At 45.7% G+C, this 25,990-nt stretch overlaps 1 protein-coding gene across 2 annotated transcripts in view; it reads left to right on the top strand.

Annotated features, from left to right (window-relative positions):
- Window positions 1-24,946, top strand: part of Alox5 (arachidonate 5-lipoxygenase) — a 58,641-nt gene extending 33,695 nt beyond the window's left edge. For both annotated transcript variants that reach the window (XM_027947935.3, XM_027947936.3), the window contains 10 exons: window positions 8,629-8,735; window positions 9,594-9,766; window positions 13,045-13,191; window positions 20,246-20,449; window positions 21,264-21,350; window positions 22,183-22,361; window positions 22,543-22,664; window positions 22,904-23,004; window positions 23,441-23,611; window positions 24,297-24,946. In XM_027947935.3, coding sequence (XP_027803736.2) covers window positions 8,629-8,735; window positions 9,594-9,766; window positions 13,045-13,191; window positions 20,246-20,449; window positions 21,264-21,350; window positions 22,183-22,361; window positions 22,543-22,664; window positions 22,904-23,004; window positions 23,441-23,611; window positions 24,297-24,476 — 1,471 coding nt within the window. In that variant the 3' untranslated portion in view covers window positions 24,477-24,946. The remainder of the gene's footprint in view (window positions 1-8,628; window positions 8,736-9,593; window positions 9,767-13,044; window positions 13,192-20,245; window positions 20,450-21,263; window positions 21,351-22,182; window positions 22,362-22,542; window positions 22,665-22,903; window positions 23,005-23,440; window positions 23,612-24,296) is intronic.
- Window positions 24,947-25,990: the final 1,044 nt, after the last annotated feature.

Here is a 25,990-nt window from a genome sequence, read left to right as displayed (position 1 = left end):
CTGTGTTTTCACCTTGGGTGGGCATTATTGTTTGGAACATGCAGTTGCCAGCCACATCTTATCTTATCGAAGCCCAAATCAAGGTGGACAGTGTCTAGGCACTGGGTGGAGGATGGAAGAAAGGAAGGGAAGCAAGGAGGGAGGTGGCGTGAAGGCCAGACAGTGCCTTTCTTATGTCTACTCAGTGATTCTTAAGGTCGTTGTTATCTTTGTATCCAGGGAGCCTGGCACAGCAGCTGCCACAGAATAGGTGCTCAGACAACTCTGTCAAATGAATTGAATGTGACCCATCTGGCCACTAGGGGCCAGTATTGCTACCTCCCAGGACTTCCCTTCACTATGGAGAAAGGACACACACACAAGATACAAGTACCTTCTCCTCATGCATCTCCTTCATGGCTCACGGCAGCCAAGACCAGAGGTTCTCAATCCCGACTACATTGAATATTATAGATTCCATGCTGTTCCACCCCTCCCCATATAGTCCACTGAACTGTGGTCTTTGCATTGCTGCTGGGGCATCTTTTAAATTTTCCTGGGTGACTCAAGTGTGCAACCAGACTTGAAAACACTGGCCTAAAGGCCTCTCTGGGCCTCACCTACCCTCACATACCAGTTGTATGTAAGATCAAGTCCGTGTGCTGGGGTCTCAGGGAACTTGTCCTGCTCTCGAAGCTTCATCATCTCTCCCTGGTATCAGTGTTCTTGGAAATATCCTTCCACCTGCTCCCCTGAGCTTCCACAGCATTTGGTTGGCTCATGAGTTGTTGGGAGGCTGCTTATAAAAAAGCAAATATAATTCTTTCACTCTCCTCCCTGAAATCCTTTAGTGATTGTCCCAATTTCAGGTGAGATCCCAGGTATGTCTACCTAGATTTTAAGATCCATTCAAGTGGACCTGCCATCCCCAGGCTTTTCTCCTCCGCACCTGCCCAGGCTGCTCCAGCCACGTGAATCCAGTTATCTATAGGGCATCTTCGTGGCCCCCTAACTTTTCCCATGTTGTTTTCTCTGCCACAAACACCCTTCTCCGCTTCTTTGCCAGTATGTGGGTAACAGACCCTTCTCCAAGAAGCTCCTGTCAGTCCCTGGGCCTAGTGAAGTCTCGTCCCCTGTGCTCTTACACCCCCGGGCCACCATCCCTTCAGTACTGCTGCAGCCCATCTGGCTCCACATCATCTTGGTCACTTAGCCTCTTGAATGAGGGGCTGCTTGGCAGGAATAAAAGCAAAGAAATCCTGGGATAGGCCCTTCAGCTTCTCCTAACACAGCACAGCTGGGGCAGTCAGCTGAGCACTGACTCTGTGTTGGCACATTGGACCCAGACACATGAGATCCAAGAGACAAGAGGACCTTCCTCTGAGCCATGTGGGCTGAATCTTAGGGAGGCAAAGGCAACTCAGAGGAACCCACTCTACGAGCGCACATGGGGAGGGGCTCTGGCTGGTGCGGGCAATCCTAGGATGTTGTCTAGTTTCTCTGAGACTAGATGTTGTCCTCTGGAAAAGAAGACCCAGCTCCTACTCAGGATTATGAAACTGATTTGGGGCCATGTAAGCCATCTGAGCTGATTCATTGAAGGGTACCCCTAAAGACAGTGCTAGTCTTCACCCATTCTTAATAATGGGGTGAGACCCACTGGGTGCTCCTCCAGCACCACCTGGCCATTGAGCAGGTGCACCCTCAGACAGAAGTACATAAAGAGACTCTCCACCTGGGCATTCTCTTAATGATAGGACCCAGGAATGCTTCAAAGCCAAGGGACATTTGGTCTGGCTTTGTTGCAAGCCAAGAAGACACACGTGGGGGTCTGACAACAGGACAGGATGTTGTGATGGGGACAGCACCGTTCACAAAGGTGTGTCATGGCCAGGTCAGGCCTGCTGGGGAGCCCAGTGGGTTGTGAAACTTCCTGGTGGCTTTAAGGGAAGAACAGCCTGTGTGTTTATCATCTATGCACTCACTGTTTGAAGTATGGAACTCAATTGCAGGACTGGTGAGACTGATAAGGGAATGGCCTCTTTAAAGGAAATTGAGAAAGAGAGCTTCCTTCTTGATAGAGCAGACAGTACAGAATGTGCATGAGTCTGGAGTATGGTGACTGAGAAGCTCAACCATATACCCTCTGTGCAATTTGCAACAGACGTGACTGGTGGAGGACAGTTCCTTAAAGGGCCTTGTGTGAAGCATCCTTGTTCAGGGGCCATAAGGCACCCAACCCACACCACAGCTATCTTCCCAGGAAGGCAGCATCCAATGCACTACCACAAGCTGCAGTTGTAATATTTGCCATCAATAGAATGAATCTTCTGCATCCAGGGAAATTGGGAGATGTGTGAGTGTTTGAAACAAGCAGTGATGGAGTTAGAGCTGCATTTTAGAAGCTTGACCTTGACAGCCTTTATGGGCCAGAAAAGCCCAGGTGGGGAAGAGGCCCCATGAACACAGGGGCCAGGGAACAGGGCAGATGCAGGATGTGGTGTAGGGTCTAGTCAGAGTTTGGCTCACAATGGGAAGATTCTGAGGGGAGAATTGAAGACATTAAAAAAGATAAGTTTGGTCATTAAAAAAGATAAGCTGAGAGGGTGCAGCCAGCTTTAAGGCCATAGCAGTAGATGGCAGCCCTGTGAGGGACAGGGGAGTGAGGCCAAGACCAGGCAGAGGTTTGGAAGGGAGGAGAGGAATGTGGTCTGAAAGCAACAATCCCACTGCTCCTGCCCACAGTCCCTAGACAGCCATCTGCTGCTTGTTCAAGGAGGACAGTTATATACAACTGATCCTCCTATTCCTAACCACATGCAAATTGAAATTTTTCCCAAAAAATAAACCATAAAACTAAACTTTTTCTTCTGGTCATTATTCCCTTAACAATGCAGAACAATGCCTGCTTCAATAGCATTGGCAGTATATCAGTTATTGTAAATAATTTGGGGATGATTTAAAGTATTAGTATTGCAAACACCTTGCTTGGCATTTGGTGTGGCCATTCAGACAGGCTTCTCAACAAAACCTGCAACCACCAGGCAATTGTTAGGGTATCTCAACTCAAGGAGCATTGAAGACCAGGATCCATCCTGCCTGAGCCACCATTTCCTCGCCTTTTTGCTTGTGGGGCTGTGCTCTTGGGTGTGCATAGGTTATTTGCAAATTACCAAGTCATTTTATATAATGCACTTAAGCATCTACAGACCATCAGGTCCTGGATCCTGGAACCAATTCCCACAGATATTGAGGGACAACTATGTGGCAGCTGCTCAAAAGGGGAGAATGGAGCAGTCCTTTGAGAAGAGGGAGGCTTCAGAAGGGCAAGAGCCTGGGGAATAGAGACAGAGCACCATAGAGGGAGAAGATTTTTAGTGGAGAAGTAAAATTCAGAGCCAATATGGGGCAGAGGGATAGCACAGAGGCTGGGGCAAGAGAAGTGACCACAAAGGGATGGAAAGGAGGGTGGCTGAGGAAACTCATTCACATAACTCTGGAAAGCAGAGCTATGAGTTTTGCATGAGAAGAAGACCCCCTACCCTGTTATTGCCACTCCACCTCATAAACCAGATGACCCCATGCCAGTGAAGTATTCTTAGAGTGTTAGTTCCTTAACTTCACTAATGCTACCCCTAAACATTGAAAATTCTTCAGCAGTGCCTCTCATGCCGTGGTGGCCCATTATCGGTGGAGGATATGTTCCAAGAGCTCCAGTAGAAACCTGAAACTGTGGACAGTACTGAACCATATACACACTGTGTTTTCTCCTGAGCATACACAGCTATGATGAACTTTTACCTTGTCACTTAAATGGGACACATTGCAGCTTCTCTTTGATATATTAAAATTATCTGCATCATTCCTTTGGCATTTGGGGCCCTTATTAACTAAAATAAGGGTTACTTGACCACAATCACTGTGATACCACTACAGTCAATCTGATAACTGATCAGTTATCTGAGATGAGATGGCTACAAAACGACCAATGGGTGGATACACTGGACAAAAGAATGATTCATATCCTGGGTGGGTGGAGCAGGCCAACAAAGAAGACTAAGTTCTTGATCCTGTATTCCTGTTGGATATGTAGACTAGAGTGAGGGAATCAGACAAAATAAATAAATAAATAGATAGATAAATAAATAAATAAATAAATAAATAAAATAAAGGCTTCTGGAAGAGAAGATGCCCAAGCTGAGTGTTGAAGGGCATATAGGCATTAGCCATGCTGATTGGACAGAAGGAGTGTGAAGAGATGGCCACTTTGTGAAAGTAAGAGTCACAGCAACCTAGGAGGAGCAGAGTGGATGCTTGTACAGGGAAGTGGGGCTAAGCCTGCCAAGGCAGGAGATGGACAAGGAGTATCTCCTGTACCTGGGCAGGCATGGTCATGAGGGTTGGAAGCAGGGGCAAGGTCCAAGGGACAGACACTGAGGGCAGACATTTAGAATCAAGAAAGGACAGATCACTTGTCAGATCAGAGGAGATCAGAGATGATTAGGGTCCTTTGGCTGTGGCCACTTTGAAGTATTAGCACCAGGGACAGAGAACAGAAGGGTAAAGGTTACTTTTCTATGAAAAGTTTATTGCGGGGGAAGGGAAGAAAAGGGTCAAAGAAATTAGAAAGAGGGACAAGGGGAAGGGAAAGAACCACTTGCTAGCTGTAGACCAACTTTGTAAACAGGTCCCCTAGAACACAAGGACCTGGGCTGTAGACTTTAATATGAACAACAAGAGATAACCATGGTAATAGTCACTAATATCTGTTAAACTCTTTACCTAGCAATGCTTTTGTACATCATGGCAGCCCTGTGAGACAGTGGCTATCTTTATGTCCTTTTCAGAGATGAGATAACTAAGGCACTATGAAAGTAAGGGACTTATCAAGCCTGTGTGGCTGGGAAGTGCTTGGGCTGGAATTTTAGACCAGACCCTTATGTTCTGTGCTGATCTGTACCCCTCAGCTGCCCTCTCTCCTGGGCCTGGAGAAACTGCGAGCCCCATGCAGGATTCTTGTGTTCAGACCCTCAGCACATGGTGGGGGTGTTGTAGAGTCTGAGACCCTCTGATGCAGCCCCTGGTGGACTGAAAGGAAGATCCTCTCAGCATTCGTGGATCCCGAGGATAATGTGCTGGAAAGCATATATCCAGGGCCCTTGTCCCCCGTGGATCAGGCTTTGGAAGTACTTCTCTGTCCACGATTAACTAGTCCCCATGGTAGAAGGCTGAAACTTGTGGCTGAGGTCACCCAGGAGGCCTTCCCCATTGAGCCCCTGGCTCTGCACAGCTTGGTTTCCTCCCTACTTCTGGGTAGCTGAACTATTTCCTCTAAGCCACCTGCTGTGCCTGGAAGGAGGCCAGCTCCTCCTCTGTAAGCTTTGTCCCCTACCCCAAACAGCAAAACTGAAATGGAAAATGGAGAAGCTGTTAGGAGCAAAGGAGCAGGGAGAAGCAGAAGAGGCAAGAGTTCCTGCCTCTCTTGGCACCAACAGCTGGTGTCCAGCCCAGGCCAGCAGCTCAGCATAGAAGAAAGCCATGGAGTCAGTCTGGGTTCCCATCTGGCTTTATCTGTATGAATCCACATCTTCCCCTGGCTGTTTCACTACCTTGTGGTGTCATTTCCTGCCCCTGTTATTATCTGGCTATGCCTTTACCTGCTATGTCCTTACCTAGCTATGTGACCTTGAACAAGCCAGAAGCCACATCTGGGATGCAGGTTTTCTTTTCTACAAAAACAGATCTTTAAAGTCCCCAAAATTCCAGGTGTCTATAACCATATAGAAATATTTTGCCTCTAGGGTATATGTAAATATTTTTCCTCTCAACCCCACTTCTTCTGAATATGTGGCTTCCTCTGATTACTGCCACACCCCTCCCTGTTTCAGTGCTGACCTTCTGTTTTGAGGTCAAAAAGACCCAGCTGGGGAGACATGACTCACCGCCAGTTCCCCACACACTCCCACCAGGCATAGGACCTTATTCCTGGGAACCATCTAGTGCTGAGTCATCCTTGAGCCCCTACAGGATCTTAGGAGCCCCCAAAAGCCTCTCCCTTCCAGAAATAAGTCACTTTCCATATCCAAACTGATTCCAGATGCCACAGTGGGGTATACTCCTCTAGCTTCACAAGGGTTTCTGCCCAAGGCACTGACTGACTAATCGTGGATGAGGAAGGAGATAGTGAGGTTGAGAGGAGCTGAGCTGGGGCATTCTTTGATCTTGACTGTATCACCATAGTTCTGATGGGGCTGCAGGAGCCTGCCCTTCAGCATGGATGGAAAAGATCTGCTTTCCACAATGGAAGGGCAAGGAAAAGACAAGGAGAGCATCTTTCTACAGCTCCAAGGTGTGTAGTCACCACAAAGCCAGCCACACTACCCAGGCTGTGCTCCAGCAACGTGCACCAACACATCCCCTAAATAACCTGACTCTCACAAAGGTCTCCAGCCTTCATGGTCCCGTGAACCTCTCCTGAGCAGCCCAAGGATCCCCTCCTAGAGGACAGAATGACCAGTACAAAGGAGCAGAGCATTTGCTGAACTGCAGAAGGATTCAAAAGGCCCTCAGATGGCTTTCCTCGGTCTGGTAAGGCCAGGAGAGTCCCTAACATCCCCTGCTGGTCCATAGGGTTCTTTCCTTCTGTGGTTCTGAAACTGACTGCTTCATGCATGTCCATAGGTTATCTCCCCTGGGAAAGCAGAGCTTGACATCCCCGAATCTTCTATCCCATCAATCAGGTTCACTCTGGACAGAATACTCCAACCTCAGTTCTTGGGTTTTGCTGGGTCAGGAGGCTCAAGGAGGCTGCTAGACTCCTAAAATTGCCCCTGACAAGACGCCTTATATGTTGGTAGCTCAGCCCTAGACAAATTACTACCTAAGGGCTGAGTCCAAGCATGGTGCTGCGCTCTTGGTGCTCAGAGCTGCTGCTCTGGATGGCCTTGGCTCTACCCATCACCCACAGAGGGTGGTAGGTAGGAAAACCCACTAGGAGAGCTCCACTGCACGGCTCCCTCCACCAGGCATCTAGGGCACCTTTCAGTTTATGAAGCAATGTTCCCTGAGCCCCTCTGCATGCGGAAGGCATGGGATCTGTGCTGAGCAATGCAGACATGTCCTTGCCCTTTGCCCTTGGCAAATATTCATCATCTTGAGTTTTCACCTAAACTGTGAGGAGTGCTGCTTAGCACAGGGGAGAGAGCATGGCACTAGCCTGGGGAAGGGGAGACTTCTCTGAGAAAGGGGCATCTTTCTTGAAATTGAAGGAAAGTGGGGTGAACACCAGTTGAGCACTCTAAATACTCTAACCCACATGATAAATAAGAGGATGTTTTAGTCTTGAAGTGCTGCTATAACAAAATACCACAGAACTACAGGAATTTCTTTCTCACAATTCTAGAGGCTGGAAGTCTAAGATGAAGGTGCCAACAGATATGGGTTCTGTCAAAGGCTCGCTTTCTGACTTATAGATAATAACTTTCACACGGTATGGATGAGAGAGAGAGAAAGCCAGCAAAGTCTCTGGTGTGTCCTTTTATAAGGGCACTAATCTCCTATGAGGACCCCATCCAAAATGTAATTACCCCCCCCCTAAGGTGTCACCCATCTCTTTTTAAAATTATTTTATCATTTATTTTAGTTATACATGACAGTAGAGACCATTTTGATATAATTATACAAGCATGGAATATTTTTTATTCTAATTAAGACCCCAGTCTTGTGAATGTATACTGATCTCTTAATACTATCAAACTGAAAGTTAGGGGCTCAACAAAGGAATAGGAAAGGCACAGTTCAATCCATAATACAGAAGAAAGAGAAGTGCAGACCATTTCAGGCAGGGGGAACCCTTCAAGCAAAGGACAAAGCAGATAGAGAGACCTGACCCCTGAGAGGCAGCCAGAGTCATGCTGAAGAAAGCCCTCATTACTCTCAGCTATGTGTGCCAGAGTGATAAACTGAGGCAGAGTGTGTCACAATGAGAAGCATACAAAACTCCCAGGCTTGGTCCTGGACACTGCTTAGGTCATACAGGGAAGATTTTTTCTTCTTCTTCACCTTTCTGGATGCATTCCACACACTGCCTCCTCACTAATGCCTCTGGAATTGCTCCGGCCACTCACATCTCCCTTCTTTTACCTAAAATTTGCATTTTGAGTGTAGTAAGCTCTTGTCTTGGGTTTTTATTTTATTGTCTTGTGTATTGAGCATTTGAACTTGTATCCTTCTCAGTACCATGCATAGAGCCAGTGTTAGGCAGAAGGTAAATAAGGATCATCTCAATTGAACTCATCCCTCCAAATCCAGACTGTTAGATTGAATAGCTGCACAGAAGGTAGAACATTTTGTCCCTGAAAACTTGCTCAGGAACTGACTCACTGAGTTGGGAGCAACAAATGCCTGATGAATGAATGCATGAACACATTCATGGATGAGATGTAAGGCACTAGGCTGTTCTGGAGGGAACTGGCCTGGTCTCTTCTATAGGTGAGGTACAGTAGGAAGAGCATCAGGTCTAGGGGCCAGTTTCTGTTCTGGTTCCACAAAACCATAACCGGCTGCTGGGAGCTGCTTGGGGGTATCATAAGGATCCTGAAAGGTATGTGCAGTGGCATGTGTGAGGGTGACCTGTCTCCTGGTCTGCAGAATGGAGAATTTGTTCATCAACCGTTTCATGCACATGTTCCAGTCATCCTGGAGTGACTTTGCTGACTTCGAGAAAATCTTTGTCAAGATCAGCAACACTATTTCTGGTGAGTGTGCCTTTGGGGATTTTGCAGTACTGGGGAGGGGGATGCTGTTTTTCTGTTCAAGATGTACCAGGAAGTTAGCAAGGGTCATAGCTCAGCAGGTCAAGGGGACTTGCCACAAGTCATCCAGGCTAGCCACCTGCTGTGTCCCACACCACTTGCCTAACTTGTGGTTGGTTACCCATACTCCTGCTTAAACATTCAAGCTTCTATACCCTCAACCTCATTTTGTCATCAAAAGTCTCAAAAAAATGATATTTTTCTTTATCTGATATATAACTTTTTCTTTACAAAAATCAATAATTCACGGTGCTTCTGGACTCAATGAAGTCAAGACTTAGCTTTTTTTTTTTAAGTTGGAAGGAGAAAAAAAAAAGAGTGAAGTTAGGTCCTTTGAACCAAGATGCGTTTTTGTTGGAACACTGGTCTTGGTAATTGGCAATAATGACATGGGAAGGAAACAGTCACAGAAAGTTAAGGAGACAAGAGTGGTTGGATAAAGAACAGTTGAAAGCAGCACTTTGGTTAACATCACCCCAGGACTACCCTCTACTTCCCTCATCTCCCTCCATGATGGGCTGAAGGACCTGAGTTCTTTAGAGAGGGGTGGGTATTCTGGGAGGTGTGTGAGCCACACTAAGAGCCAGCTCAGGGAAGACGGGGTGGCATCATAGTCTGACCCAGTGGCTGGCAGAGGCATACAGTTGGGTGTGGCTAGTGATGCCTGTGGCCAACAGGCTGTTCAGTCGTACCCAGGAGAGGGGACCTAGCAGATACTCTGCTCTAGGACAGGGTCATGAGGACCACAGCCCTAGCTGCCTTCGGCACAAGGCTCATGTTGGGCCTCATTTCTCTTCCCAGAACGGGTCATGAAACACTGGCAAGAAGACCTCATGTTTGGCTACCAGTTTCTAAATGGATGCAACCCTGTGCTCATCAGGCGCTGCTCGGAGCTGCCTGTGAAGCTCCCAGTGACCACAGAGATGGTGGAGTGCAGCTTAGAGCGGCAGCTCAGCTTGGAGCAGGAGGTGCAGGTAGGGACAAGCTTTCAAGGCCACACTTTGTCAGGCAGAAGTCACTTCCTGCTGACCAGTGCTCACTGGTACCCAGATCATAATCTCCAGACCTGTCTGGTCAGCCAATGGCTCCTTCCTTTTCCTGGCAGCAGCGTTAATGAGAGCCCTGGCCATTGTGCTAACTGTTTTGTGTAAGATCAAAAGAGGAATCGAAGGTGATGTTTCTCCATGATACTCACATTTGGGAGTATATTGTCAACTTTGATACCAATAATTACAAAACCTACCACTGACTAGGGGCCTGTGCTAGGCCAAGCATTGTGACAGATGTTTTTACTCAAATGATCACCCACCTTGCAAAGTGAAAAAAACTGGAGAAAGAAGCATGCTGTGTTTAAGAACAAGGTGGGGGCTGAAATAATTCTTTACATTCTAATTAGAAATGTGAACTGAGAACTTTGAAATGATGATGATAAAAACAAAATTGAGTCACACAAATACAAATAGGCAAAGCCTTTACAGGGCTTCTGCTTGAGAAGGGAGACACAACTTTAATAAGAAAGTGTCAGGCTGTTCCCTGGAACAAAAGAAGGGAGCTGATTTTAATGTCTGCTTGCAGGAGTGGGCTGAGGGATAGGACATTAATGGGCTTTAGGTGTGACCTGTGATGGTGCTTCAACTCAACCATCTCTGCCTTGTGATAAAAATGAGTTTGGTGAAAGCACCTGGCTCTAACGATGTACCTGGTACTGTTTGAGGGTGGATAAATGAGGCTTGCTTGGAAACTGATAAACGGTAGGGTTAAGTTTGGATCTTTTCTTGGTTGTCATAAGCCAAAGTCTAGGAGTGCATTTTTCCTTTGTTCCTATGGTGGTGCTGACTGTCTGACTTACCTGGTCATATAAACAACAATAACAACACACAACCCACCACATACACACAGCACATTACTTCTCTGTAGATTTAATTGCCAGATGTGGTAATGTTGACTCAGGCTATAGTTCTCACACCTTAAATCAGAAAGTCATACATCTCTAAAAGTCAGAAAATCCTAAAATTGAAACGGATTGAGCAGCCATTGTGGCCCCTGGCCACTCAAGAAGAGACACTTTGTGACCTGCCAAATAAAGTCACAGCCTCCCACTGCTGCCTCCAGGTCAGGTGGTTACATGACATCTTTCCTTTGAGCTGGTCACTCAGCTGTGTTTTAAATTATGAGACAATAATCTAATAGCCACCAGCGACTAGACTCTTATGTATACTCACTCCTCTGTTTTTCACCCTGTCCTCATCTTCCACAAAGCAACACAATTGTTAATTCCCACATTCATGCCACCTTTCTTTGACAGACTCTTAATGATCTATGGTAAGCTTGTGAACTATGAAAACTCCTGAATACTTTCTTTTTAAGAATCTTCCGTGAAATTTATTTTTGGAACATAAATAGAAATACTATCCTGTTGTTGGGTTTTTTTGTTGGTTGGTTTTCTGATAATAATGTGTGTATGTGTTTGTGTGTATTCCTGCTGTTGGTTTCAATTCATTATTCTTCAAGATTGCATTAATTTTTGTACTTCATATCAGTCACAAAAATTAACTCAATCTGTTTTTTTTACAAGAATTGTACTGGATCAAAGCTGAGCTAATGGGCTCAGGCATAGCTGGACCAGGCTTAGATGATGTACGTTTTTCAACTCTGCCTCTGGTGGAGTTTTTTCTTAGAATGGTCTCCTTCGCTGGATTAAAAATGATCACAGCTTCAGACTTGGCTTCTTCCAATTTAGTACATACACCCCTCCCAGCCTCACCCACAAAGACCCCTTTTCCCAATAGTCCCAATGTCCAAGCTTGAATCCTGAGTCAATCACCACTGCCAGCAAAATGGAATTTGCTGACCAAAAGAGGACTCAGAACTTAGGGAGGCCAGAATATGTCTCTGGAAAAATCCTGGTGTTTCAGAACTGAGATGGGCCTTGTTTTCCAAAAAGATGTCTTGGGTTAACAGAAATGTCCCAGATTCCAGGAACTGCTGGTTCCCAGACCTGAGTTCCTGGGACCTCCCTTTGGGTATCATATTGGGTTATCTGTCTCAAGGTTTTATTTGCAACTATTCCTTCTGGGCAGTCGTCATTAAAGTGTCCAGCCCGTCCTGGTAACCCAGTCAGCCCTGCTCCCCACAGTTCCTTGGGCCCAACTCCTTGAAGAGATGTCCGGATGGTCCTGGAAGATGACCTCCAAAACCAGCCCTCCCCATTTTGCGAATACTAGGCTGGGATGCTCAAAGCGCATTCCTAATGTCAGACAAGAAAAGGAGGGCAGCGGCAATGGAAGTGGCGGGCTCTGGGGCGCCTTCTGGTGCCTAATTAAGGTACCACAGCCTGGGTGTTGGGTGCATGCGCAGTCGGCGCAGCTTCTTCTGCGCCTGAGCTGTGGATCCGCCGAGCCACCAGAGCAGGCGGTGGCCTTTTGTTGATGTCTCCAGAAATCTCAGGCCCTGAACCGTTTCCCACTTGCAACGCCCTTGCCGCCAGCTGAACTCCGCCTTGCAACCGGAGCAGACAACAAACCGTTGCACCTGGCCTCCGCGCTGTCGTCTGGCTCCCTGTAGAGGACTCCTGGTGCAGAACGGCTGTCCACCACCCAGATCACAGGCGCGCTAGTTTTGTACTGGGGTGTGTTCAGAACTGCCGAAAAGGGTACGCATCTGGAGTCAGGGAGTCCTATGAATTTCCACCAAGTGACTCACCATGTCGCCAGCCTCAGACCAGGATGTCACAAAACATGTCAACCCTGCAGACCCTCCCACCGCATCAACCCCTTTTTTTCCATTCCCTATCTACTTCTCCCTCTCCAGGGGGACCCTTGCGGGGCAGGGAGGCGGGAGGGAGATGGGTGGCAAGGTGGGGGGGCACCCACAATGGCTACTTTGCCCAGTTTTAAATTTTATGTGTCACTTTTTGGTATATGACTTCTCTCATCTATTTTATCTAAACTTTACCTTCTTTCTATTAAACTGCCATTCTGGGTGCTCTCTGACCAACTTTCATGAGGATCAAGCTGGTTTCAGGTAGAACAAGTGTATAATTAGCTGCTGCCAGTCCTTTACCTTACCTGGGAATATACTTCGTGTGCATCAACCTTTGAATTAGAGGTCAAAAGAAATATAAATTGTGAACTCCACTGAGTTTCTGGGAAGAGAAAGGGCTCCCAAAGACCATCATTTCCTACCCCTAATCCAATCTGACTCTTGGGTTCAACTCTGCTGATAGTGATTTGGACTCCTCTGCCTCCTGCAGCAAGGGAACATTTTCATTGTGGACTATGAGCTGCTGGATGGAATTGATGCCAACAAAACTGACCCCTGCACACACCAGTTCCTGGCTGCGCCCATCTGCCTGCTGTATAAGAACCTGGCCAACAAGATTGTCCCCATTGCCATCCAGGTAGGCTGCTTATCTCTAGCTTTTCTGGACCTCTCTGCCCTCAGGTGGATGTGGGGATGCAAGACCTGGGGGAGGAATTTCCTAAGCAGCTTCATGTGCATCTCCAGGAGGGGAAGACAGCTCTGCCTCGTGGTCTAAGGAAGGTGCTGAAGCTGAAGGAAAAATAAGACATTAGAACTTTTTGCCTCCTGCAGGGAGGAAGAGAGGGCTCCATTCTCCCAGATATTCTTGAGAAATCTCTGGCAGGGTAAGACATGCTTTTGAGGATCTGCTCTGGAATGATAGCCCTAGCCAGGGCCCCCAAATCAAGATGCCCATAGGTAGGTGAAGTTGTGAATTGATCTGGAGATTGAGGCCACCAATAGGCACCATGGGCACGAATGTTAGGAAATGGGACAGCCCTGGGACACTTTCCTTGATGCCTATGGGTTCTTGCATTCTCAAAGATAGTGAAGGATGGGGGAAACAGTCTGGGGAAGAGGCAGTTCTGCACACAGTTTCACCTGCCCTGCACAACGGGAGCAAGTACATAGACAGCAGGGATCAGGCCCAGAACATGCAGGACAGGACTAAATAAATGATGACCACTGGGAGCTGGGAGAGGGACTGTACAGGACCCTATATGGGGATGGGAAGATGCACATTCAGCGAACAATGCCTGAGCACTGGATACTGGATGCTGAGAGCATTATGGAAGTTGGATTTGTCATGCCCTAACCACACTCCAAGATTATCTAGGGGTTACCTACCCAGTCCTCAAAACCTTACCCTCAATTTAGAAATCTAAAAAATACTGAAACTGCATGTATTTCAAAACCTTATAGCAAATTCATAGGCTGCAAATAAACCTTCTATGAACCAAAAAGAAAAGCTATTTAGAGTTTCTCCCATTCAATGTGATATGCAAATGGCCACTACAAAAATTGTATTGTAATATAAAATATTATGTTTCCCCAGACCCAGAAAAGTGGGGCAAGTCACCTAATGAAATATACACACTGCTAAAATCCTAAAATCTTTTGAATTCTAAAGCACTTTGGCCACTGGGGTTTCAGATAGGGAATTGTCTTCATTCATGTAGATCATTTTCCTCAGATAAGGAAATTGAGGCACAGGTGCACAGTGTTAATCAGAGTGCTGGGATTCAAGCCATGCTCCTCCAGTCTCCCAGGGGCACAACCTCCACCCCAAGGAACCCCCAGTGCGTTATCAGAGAGAAGCCCTATGCCTGAGAAAGAGAGGCAGAAGGAACAGGTGACATAGGAAAGAAATCATCATTGGGAGATGCCAGAAGAGGGGCTGGTTGCCACTGACATATACTTCCAGAGGAGCCTGTCCAGTCAGAGGAGTGGCTTAAATCCCAGCTCTGCCACTTGACAGCAGACCCTGCGACTTGAGCAAGCCAAAGGAGCTTCTGAGTTTCTCTCCTCTCCTGAAAATTGCAAACTTTGCAAACTATAAAGACCCAAGTGATACAGAAAAGTACCAAAGGGAATTTCACCTTTATGTAAATGTAGAAGAAAGAAAGTTTCATGGATTAGAGGAGAGAAAACATGGGGAGACAGGAGGGAACAAAAAGGAGGGTGGGAAATGGGATTGGAATCAAATTCTTTGTACGTATGTATGATTTTGTCAAAATGAACCCAAATACTATGTATACTTATAATGCTCTAAAACAAAACATGTAAATGAATGCCAGAGAACGATAAATATGAAATCTGTTTCTCTGAGAGTTTTTTTTTTTTTTTTTCTTTTTAAAGACCTGATCATTAGACTGATGGGAAAAAAGTGGAGAGGGGCTAGCTCAGTAGTAGAGCTCCTGGCTTCTATCCCACCCCAAAAACAAAAAGAAAAGAGAGAAAGTAAAATATACAAGAGTAGAAATAAGAAAGGAGATTTTTAGATTATAGATTTTTTAGAAAGAGTAATTGTATGACAACAAATTTGGAAAAAATCAAAAGAAAATTCATAAAAAGCTTGGGAAATATAAATTAGAAGAAACTAGAAAACAACCCAGTTTCCATATAACAATAGGAAGTAAATTAAATGTCTAGACTGGTGCAAGGTCAGTATGCTGAGCACCTAGGTTTTAGCAAACCTTTAAACAACAAATGTTTCCAAAGCTCTTTGAGGTATTGGTATGTCCTCAAATTCATTCTTCAAGCTGGCGTAGCCTTAGTTCTGAGACTGGATACAAGTAAGCTACAAAAGAAAATTTAATCCAAGTTAGCAATCAAGATTGAAAAAGAAACTTTTAAAAATGATACTAGCAAAGTGATTGCTGTAGTGTAATAATATGTTACTAATATGTTACAACCATGTAGGGTTTATTTAAGATATTTCAGTATCAATAGAGCACAGTGTGGTATAAGCACAATGCATTATACCAATAAGGAGAAAGCTTATATTATGTCAATTGATCAAAAAAAAGGAATTTAATAACATGTTGTAGCCATAACTAGTAAAAGTTAAAATAGGCCAGGTTTGGTGGTACACATATGTAATCCCAATGGCTCAGAGGATAGAGAATTCAAAGCCAGCCTCAGCAACAGGGAGGTGCTAAGCAAGTCAGAGAATCCTGTTTCTAAATAAAATACAAAATAGGGCTGGGGATGTGGCTCACTGGTTAAATGCCCCTGAGTTCAATCCCCAGTAACAACAGCAACAAAAAAAATTAAAATAATAATAGAATGAACTTATTTATGTAGAACCTAGACAACAAGTATCATTCAAAAAGATACAAATCTAAAGGTATTACCATTAAAATCATAAACAGGAGTGTCGATATGGGGCAGGGATGTAGTTAAATCAGAGTGCTTACCTAGCACACTTGAAGCCCTGAATTCATCCTCAGCATTTCAAAACCAAACCAAACCAACAAACAAAAATACTGATATCACCATTGTTATTCAACATTATTTTAGAAGTTCTATCATGCGCAGTAAAGCATAATGAATAAATTGTAAGAGAATTGGGAATATTATCTTTTCAAATAATGGTATGACAGTAGACCTAGAAAACACAAGAGATGTTCAGTTTTTAAAAATCTATTTGAGTAAATAAGTTTGTTTAGCTCAGTGTCCAGACAGATATATTCCCAATAAATTAAATAGCCTTTCTTCATGCTAACAACAAAATGGAATGCTAATATCAAGAAAAACTGCAATCATTTTAAAGGATATATAAATAAATATTAACAATGATTTGATATTGAATTTCTATTCAACTTGTATGATACAAAGATGCTACTATTATGTATAATTATAATGCAGTAATACAAACATTTAAGAAAAGGCCAATTCTATCAAATATTATTATATAAAGGCCAATTCTATCAAATATTATTATATAAACTTAATGTGCTTCCAATTAAAACCTTAATCAAATTCTTTATTGGGGATAGTGTGAGGAGACTAAAAAAGCACACAAGACAACTAAATAAAATAACTTAAATATTCATATAGGAGAAGAAATCTTCAAAGACAGGCACAAATTTTTGAAAAAACAAAAACAGAAAGAGACCTTTCCCTGATGGATATGAAGAAATATTTTAAGGTCACTGGTTAAAGCAGATGCTATGCATGAGGACAGATTGGGGGTGGGAGGATGGTGCAGAGTCTAGAAATAGGCCCCCCATATAGAGGAATTTAAGATGGGTTTTCAACTCAGGGGAAGGGAATGGTATTTTTATGGTGTTATCATACTGCCATTGCATAGGGAGAAAACAAACTGGACCCCTCCTTTGTGCTATTTACAAAAATAAAACTCAAATAAAATAAAAACTAAGATAAAAAAAGTAAAAGAGAATGTGGAAAAACAATGGATAATGTGAGGATTGAGTCTTTTAAAGTGAAAACAAGAAACCAAGAAGTTATAAGGGAAAAGATAGACATATTTGATTATGTAATATTTAAACATTGAATAGTAAAATACACCATAAACAAAGTCAAAAGGCAAATAAAGTAGGTGAGTTAGCTGCCACACCAGTCGCAGATAAAGGATGAAAATCTATAATATACAAAGAGCTCCTTCAAACAGATAAGGAAAAAGACAAATCCCTCAATTAAAAAAATGGCCAGAGAATATGAATAGTCTATTCACAGAAAAGGAGATGTAAGGGGACAAACATCATATGGAAAAATTCTCAGCTTCACCAGCAGTTAGGGATGCTAATAAAAGTTAACGATGCGTATTAGATATGTCCCAGATGTCCTGGGGGTGAGGGGTGGGGTTCTGAAATACATTAGCAAAATGGAAAAGCAAAACAAAACTGTATAGATACTATGAATTCATTTATGTAAAATGAATACAAAGACACAAGACACCATATACTTGAGCAGCTACCTGGTCACCCACTTGGGAACATTGGGGTTACGTGTGTTAGGAGTCAGTTGAGCAAAAGAAGAAGGGACAGATATTTCTTCTAATAAAATTCTGTTTATGGAAAATTCAACAGATAAATATGAATATATGCAAAGACCTAATGAATAAGGCTTACCAGAAGGTAGTGGTCAGCTCTTAGATATGGATCATAAAATGTTCTCTTTCTTGAGCTCTTCTTCAATAACCAATTTATTTTTTACAATAAGAAAATACGATTTTGTAATCAAAAACAAACAGCTACTTCCTTATCACCCCCCACTTCCCTCCCCCCTAAAATTTGAAAAACACAAGCAAATTGCCCAGGGGACATTCTGGAGTACCACTGTAGGCTAAGGCCCTGGACAGGAGTGGGATGCTGTGAAGGATATGTGAGAGGGCAAAGTGCAAAGTGAGCCTAAGAGCTCATTGAGGAAATGCAAATGCAGTGCTGATTTGCAGAGAAAGGAGAGAAGGGAGAAAGTGGTGTGGTAGATCTGAAATGGGCAGAGAGTGGAACTGTCCCAGATCAGCTCTTTACCTCCTATGTGACTTGGGAGAGCTACTGTTTCCACTCAGAGCCTCAGTTTCTCCCTATGTAAAATGGAAATGATAAGGAATACCTGCTTTGCAGAGTCATCGTGAAGATTAAGTGAGATAGTACAGGTAAAACCCCTACCACACAGCAGAGAGTCTCCAGGTCCCAAAGCCTATAAGGGAGCATATTAGGAATGTTTTAGAGAATGTCAGGACTTTATCAGAGGACACCTAGGAGGCGGGGCACAGTGGCAGGTGCCTGTTGCCAGGGCAGCTAATGCAAATGAGTAAATCATCGGAGAGGTGGAGATCCTGAGGACTTTGAGCCCTGGGGTTATTTCAGAGGGGCAAGAATTTGATCTGCACAAGTTTCTCCCAACCTCTTAATTTTCCGGAAAACTTGATCATTCAAATTTTAGCTGAAATTATCTAATTAAAGATGGACAATGGATCCGATTAATAAAAGACCAAACAAGAATACTATTGGAGGCCAACCTCTGCTCTCCTCTCTTTCCACCCGTCTCTCTCCACCAGAGGCAGCTGTTAGAACAGCTCTGTCCCTTAGCCTGTACAGAAGCCACTGGCTTCGCATGGCTCTGGAGCACCTTGAAACTCAACTAGTCCAAACCAAGAACTGCTATAGGTGCAAAGTACATGCCAGATTTCAAAGACTTAGAATGGGGCAGGGGATGAAATATTTAATAGTTGTAGATTGGTTTCATGTTTTGAATATACTGGGTAAACTAAAATTATGTCATAAACCTAAATTTCACCTGTTTCCTTTTATATTTTAAAACATGGTTTCCTGAAAATTTGAAACTCCTCATTTGGTTCACATTATAATTCTACAGGATACTCCTGTTTTAGAGGAAGAAACAGACAAGGAAGTCACTTTCCAAAATAGTGGGACATAGCTGAGTGCCTCCCTCAGCTGGGTCAGTTCTCTGTCTCTGCTGGAACCACACTGGTCTCTCCAACTGCACAAAGCCCAGCCAAGTCTCTTCCCAGCCTGCTCTCAGCCTTGGCAGCTACTGCTGGCACATTGTTCCCCCAAGTCACTTTAAATGCCAGCCCCTCCATGATTCCCTGTCCTCATTTAAGAGATGGGGGTAGCCCTAACATCTGCCATCCAGACTCCCCAGAGATCTCACTGTTGGGTACTGAAATGATGCTGGTATTTCATGAGTGATGTGTGGGGTTAGGGTGTGGCTCAGTGTTACAGTACTTGCCTAGCATGCATTAGGCCCTGAGTTTGAACCCCAGCACCAACTGCCCCCTCTCTTTTTCTCTCTCTCTTTCGCTCTCCCTACCTCCCTACCCTGCCCCACTCAAAAAGCCAAAAAACCACAAAAAACAGGGATGATTAAGGATGAATGCTGTCACAGGTGAAGCTAGGGATCAATGGTGGGCCAGGCAGAGAGGGTGGAAAGACCAGAATGTAGAGACATTGGAGGCCAGATCACCAAGGAGTTTGGGGATTTCATTTTCTGGCATTAAGAGATGACTGAATATTTTTCAAGAGGAGATTAATATAACATGACTTGTACTTTAGAGAAAAATCACCTTGGCCCCAGTGTGGGGTTCAAACTGGAAAGAAGAAGGTGAGCTGGGCCTGTACTACAGGCTACATCCAGCTATAGGTCTAGAGCCCAGGGCAGGGCTCAAATTGCTCAATCTAAGATTGGGCAGCAAGAGGGCCCCAGAGCCCTGGTCCCAGAGGTGCTAATTGAGGGCAAGAAGGGATGACCTGGGCAAACCCTGGGGAGCCCTAGACTTCAAGGGAAGGATACTTTAATCTCTACTTCCCAGAGACAAGGGTCTGGAAGTTCAAGAAACAGCAGTGGGAGACTAGTAGGAAGCCAGGAGGGAAAAGGTCAAGAGCAGAGATCACATCCATCTTCACCTCCCTCTTCTTGTGATGTCTCCATGTGGCCTAATAACAACTCCATGAGGAATTACTGTCCCTGGGGTGCAGAAAGACTTGGTCAGTCATCTAGGGTTGTCCAGGTTATAAGTGTCATAGCTAGGACATGAACCCTGGGCCCCTGGAGGCCCTCCATGCTTGTGTTGTGATTTGAAAGTCACTATTGAAGACATTTAGATTCTTTTGTAGTCTAGAGCAAAATATACAATGTAATGTCTTTCTTCAACATATCAGCTCAACCAAACCCCAGGAGAGGAGAATCCTATTTTTCTCCCTTCGGATGCCAAATATGACTGGCTTTTAGCCAAAATCTGGGTGCGTTCCAGTGACTTCCATGTCCACCAGACCATCACTCACCTTCTGCGCACACACCTGATATCTGAGGTTTTTGGTATCGCCATGTATCGCCAGCTGCCTGCTGTGCACCCCATTTTCAAGGTATGCCAGTTCTAGCCCCACCTGAAGAAGGAGAGCACTGGGGAGGGTAGCTGACATCCCCTCAGGGGGTCTGTGGCTGGGGGTGAGTAGCAGAGAGGAACGCAGGGAGACATGCTCAGGGAGGCAGTAATGCCTCACATGGAAGAAAGCAGCTGGGATCCTGAGGGGTCCCTCAGATGTAAGGTTAGGACAGGGCCCAGGGCCTAGACCTGACACGGAGCCTGGCTGGCTGGGAAGTAGAGGTTGAAAATCTTCCTTCCATCTTCCTGAAACCTGCCAGCACGATTGCTAGAGTAACTGAAGGCTAAAGAGTACCTCTATGCCTCAGTTTCCTCATCTATAAAGAAAGTTAAAGTAACATCCCTGCCTCTTAGGATGATGGTCAGGATTAAAATAATTAATAAATTCAGAGAGCTTAAGCAATGCCTAGCACATAGTTTAGCACTAGAAAAGTGTTGACTATTGGGGCTGGGGTTGTGGCTCAGAGGAAGAGCACTTGCCTAGCATGCATGAGGCACTATACCACATAAAAATAAAATAAAGGCATTGTGTCCACCTATAACTAAAAAAATAAATGTTTTTAAAAAAGAGAAAAGTGTTGACTATTATCCTTTTTATCATTATTGTCATTGCCGTTGCCATTAAGCATTAAGCTGTGTCCTCCAGGCCTCTAGCAATTACTTAGCAAGAAGATGGGCACCCAGACCTTCACTTCCTCACTGTATTCAGCATCATCCTTTGGATTATGAGCTGGGGTGGGGATGCTCAGCACCCAGGAGGCCCTTTCTGAGGTCTTTGCTCTTTCCCTGCCCAGCTGTTGGTGGCACATGTGAGGTTCACCATCGCCATCAACACCAAGGCCCGCGAACAGCTCATCTGCGAGTATGGCCTTTTTGACAAGGTAGATGCTCTCCGACATGCTTGGTACTTGTGATATCCCTGCTCGGTTGTCTCTACAACCCATCTGAAGTTAGATGCCCTTTAATGAGGCTGGGCCGCTGGGTGGAGGCTTGGAAAAGGCAGAAGACTGGAGGCTGTACTTGAAGCTAACTCCCAGCTTCTATGACTAACCTCCAGGCCTTTCCACCAGTCAAGGCACCCTCTCTTCTTCTCAGGACATCACCAGGTCTTCCTCCTTGTGATGTCTCTTTGTCACCTGTTACCACCCCTCCCCTCTCCAGGCCCCAGAGCCTCATTCCTCATAGACAACTGACCTCATACACACCAAATATCTGCGTCCCCTTCCCACATTGCACACCCCTACCATTCTGCCTGGGACCTGCCTAACATTCTGAGCACAGCCTCCCACCCTCTTTCCTTCCATGCCCTTAATGTACCTGACCCATAACCCAGTCTCCCCCAAGCAAGGCATCAGGAAACCCGGTCACCCACCGGTGGGTGCCTACACATCTGCCAGCTGTCTGGCTGCCTTCCTGCAGGTGGCAGCCTATCCCTCCCTCCTCTCCTGCAGCACTGCAATACATGGTATTCAGTCCCTTTCAATGGGTGGGGAGGGGTTTCTCCCTGTTACCTCATCATGGGGGTTGGAAGGCTAGGCCTTCTACAAATTAAACATCACGCATTCCCCACCTCGCAGGCAAAAGGTTTGCCCTTCTTGCTCTGCCACCCCATTGCCCTCCCACCTTCTCGTGGATGCAGGGATGAACTCCTGGGCTGGACAGCTGGGCAGGAGGAAAGCCACCCTCAATCAGGGGCTCTCTCCTCCTATCCAGGCCAATGCCACCGGAGGTGGCGGGCACGTGCAGATGGTACAGAAGGCCTTGAAGGACCTGACCTATGCTTCCCTGTGCTTTCCTGCGGCCATCAAAGCCCGGGGCATGGAGAGCACTGAAGACATTCCCTACTACTTCTACCGAGATGATGGGCTGCTGGTGTGGGATGCCATTCAGACGTGAGTAATGGCAGGTGTCTTTGCGAAGGAGGCCCCAGGACAAGTCAATGGGGAGTGATCTGGCTCAGTGGTTAGGCACTGATGGAGGGAGGGGCTGAGGGGATCCCGAGTCCTGGCATTAAGGAGTGACACTAAGGTCAAAGATGGGTCATTTATTCCTGCCGGCCCCCTTCTGAGCCAGGTTCACATCCGAAGTGGTGAACATCTACTATGAGAGTGACCAGGTTGTAGAAGAGGACCAGGAGCTTCAGGACTTCGTGAAGGATGTTTACATGTATGGCATGCGGGGCAAGAAGGCTTCAGGTGGGCCACAGCAGCTCTTCTGTGTCTCTGACTGCCCTGGGGGACTTGGTGGGATCCCTCTCAGTGGTGTGCTTGGAAAGGTTGTCCCCTGCTGGATTATTTGGCACAACAATTTCTCCAGCACTTGCAGAGATGCTGAGAGCAGTGGGCTGTGGGGCAGGGGGCAGGGTGAGAGGCAGTGTCAGGGGTCCCTCCCCCCGGTGGGGTGGGGGGAGAGCTCAGCCATGGTTTCCCCTCAGGCTTCCCCAAGTCAATCAAGACCCGGGAGAAGCTGTCTGAGTACCTGACTGTAGTGATCTTTACGGCCTCAGCCCAGCACGCAGCGGTGAACTTTGGCCAGGTAAGCTGGACAAGGGGAACCCTCAGGGCGGGAACTCGCTCAGAATCCCTTCATCCACTGCTGGCTGGTGAAGCTGGGCCCACCTTTGCCTCCTCCTCTGCTCTGGGCACTGTCTTTTCCTCCTGGCCTTAACAGCCTTTCCCTTGACAGACTCTGGACCTGGAATCAGTGTTTACAGGCACCTATTCCACCAGTTCAGCGAAGGAGGATCCGGCTGTGGGCTGCTAGAGGGAGAGTAGGGTGGGGACCAGAAAGGAGGGAATGGAACCTTGGAGAGGAGGTGCAGTACCCTAGGAGGGATGGTGACACCCAAGAAGAGGGGCAAAGGCGAACGGGCAGTGCCCTGTGGGTCAGGCAGTTGCAGATATGGTGGGTTGCAGGTGGGCAGGTGGCCGGACTTCCGGGTTGCCCACTTCTGTGGGTACTGTCTCTGCAGTACGACTGGTGTTCCTGGATCCCCAATGCTCCCCCAACCATGCGTGCCCCACCGCCCACAGCCAAGGGAGTGGTGAGCATAGAACAGATTGTGGATACTCTGCCGGACCGTGGCCGCTCTTGCTGGCATCTGGGTGCAGTGTGGGCGCTGAGCCAGTTTCAGGAGAATGAGGTGAGAAGACAGGATAGGAAGCTGGAAGATCACCCAAGGTTTAACCCATTTCTCAAGTTCAAGGTTTTATTTGTTACAAAGGGTGGCAGGGGTGGGGACCATGAAGGAGGGAATGGAACCTACAGCAAGGAATCCTGACCTCCAAGGCTGGAGGGCCCAGAATCAGCTGCAGGTGCTACCAAATCTTCAAGTGAGGCCTAGAGAGATCTCAGAGTGGTGGGGCTAGTGAGGGCGCAGGCTATGACTTGTTCTTCCTAACTGTAGCTTTGTACCCACTGACCATCCTCTCCTCCTTTCTCCTTCTCCCCTTCCCTCCCCTCTGTTAACCACCATTCCACTGTCAACTTCTATGAGATCAACTGTTTAAGGCTTCACACATTAGTGAGATCATACACTATTAGAATTTCTGTGCCTGGTTTATTTTATTTAACATAGTGTCCTCCAGCTTCATCCATGTTATTGTAAGTGACAAAATCTTATTCTTCATTATGACTGAATAGTATTTTACTGATTACATATGCTACATCTGCATCAGAGCAGGTGGCAGAAGGTAGAGGAAAAGGGGAGGTGAGCAGATGTTCCTTCCCTGTCCTCTCAAGTGATGGTCCACAGGGGTGGCACAAGGCCTGTCACTTTGTGTGGTCCTATCTTAGATTAAGCTTTCTGCCCATGTCTGTGCCCTCAGCTGTTCCTAGGCATGTACCCAGAAGAGCACTTCATTGAGAAGCCTGTGAAGGAGGCTATGGCCCGATTCCGCAAGAACCTGGAGGCCATTGTCAGCGTCATTGCTGAGCGCAACAAGAACAAAAAGCTGCCCTATTACTACTTGTCCCCAGACCGGATACCAAACAGTGTGGCCATCTGAACCTTGCCTGTGGCAGTCTCACGAGCTGCTCTGGAAAGCCAGACTCCAGCTCATGTGGCAGGCTCTGGCCTCCTGGCAGCTCACCTCTCTTCCATGGAGCCCAGCAAGTGTGTTCTGGTTTCCTGATGGGCTGGCTACAAACCAAAGTCTCCTCCAGGATGGATCAGGTTGTACCAAAGCTTCAGTGCATTTTTGTGTTTATCCCTTCATCTTTAGAGAATCCCATCCGTTATTCCAGGGACCCTCCTGTATAGAGGACTGCAGAGCCTCCTGCCCATGCTCAGCTGAGTCCTTCCACGCTAAGAGTGACAGCAAATCAGAATAACCTATGCCTGTTCATTTTGGAGATGGGGAATTTCTGTGCTACTTAGTTTAATTTCTTGCACCTAACTACTAGGTGCCCAAATAACTTCTTGTTGAATGAATTAAGAATTGGTTGCCATAAAAATAAAGTTCTTATTTTAAACAGGTTTTGTTCCACATGGTATATTCCAGTCACTCCGAACAGTTCACTACCCCACCTCTGGCACCACCTCCGCCTCATGCATACATGTGTGCCTGCACTATGTTCTCTGTGATTCCATCTGGGCAAAAGCCTTCCCCCCGAGGTCTATATGAAAGGGAGGTGATTTCTTCTTCTTCTTTTCCCAGACTGCTCTCACTCTTTCTTCAGAACACATCCCAAATGCCATCACCTCTGGGAAGGCATCCTCCATTGCTCAGATAGAGCTTGTCTCTCCCCAGGGCTTTGTGTGACTGTGTTGTTGCCCTCCTGTGTGTTCACACCCTAAGAAGCAGAGCTACTGGGAGGAGAGGGAACCTGCCTTATCTATACTTGTGCCCTGGGGCTGACATAAGAGAGCCACACTAAATTACTCCCTTGTTTTCCTGGTAGGACTGACAGATTCCAGGCATTGACTTTAGAGTTGGGTGCTGATTTTCTTCCGCAGCAGGGTTTGCAGCATGACTTGCAGAAAACTGGGAACTGGAAAACTTAATTTGGTCACTGGCTATTTAGATCAAACTTAATTCATTATGTGTAAAATTTACCAAAAATTAATGAGATAACTTTTAACAGTAAAAATGCTTCCTCACACAAAAATTTTACCCCCCCATACCTTAAATAGGGAGCCCTTACAGTGAAAATAAGTTTTCTTTTCTAAATATCAATATCCAGAGAAAAGGCATGATTTAAATCATGAAAAGCCAAAATCAAATCATGTCAATCAGAAATAAAAAGAAAAATTCTAAAAGTTTTATTGAAATATATATTGTGATAATAATATGCATCTGTATACGCTATCTATATTAAATCAGTTCTAATGTATTCTAATGTCCAGTAAAATTAGTAGATAAAAATGTTTAATGATATTTATTGATCTCCTATATTGAAAGGTAATAAGTTGGAAAATTATTGTTGTACCCAAACATGAAAGGTCCCATTTTGAAAGGTATCATTCCCCTAATAGGCAGGTGGGTTTTATTATGACCTTATAATCTATCTCGACATAAAC

Source organism: Marmota flaviventris, chromosome 4, assembly GCF_047511675.1.
Source record: "Marmota flaviventris isolate mMarFla1 chromosome 4, mMarFla1.hap1, whole genome shotgun sequence".
Taxonomy (NCBI): Eukaryota; Metazoa; Chordata; class Mammalia; order Rodentia; family Sciuridae; genus Marmota; species Marmota flaviventris.
Note: the sequence above shows the minus strand (reverse complement) of the source record. Positions and strands in the feature narration are given on the sequence as shown.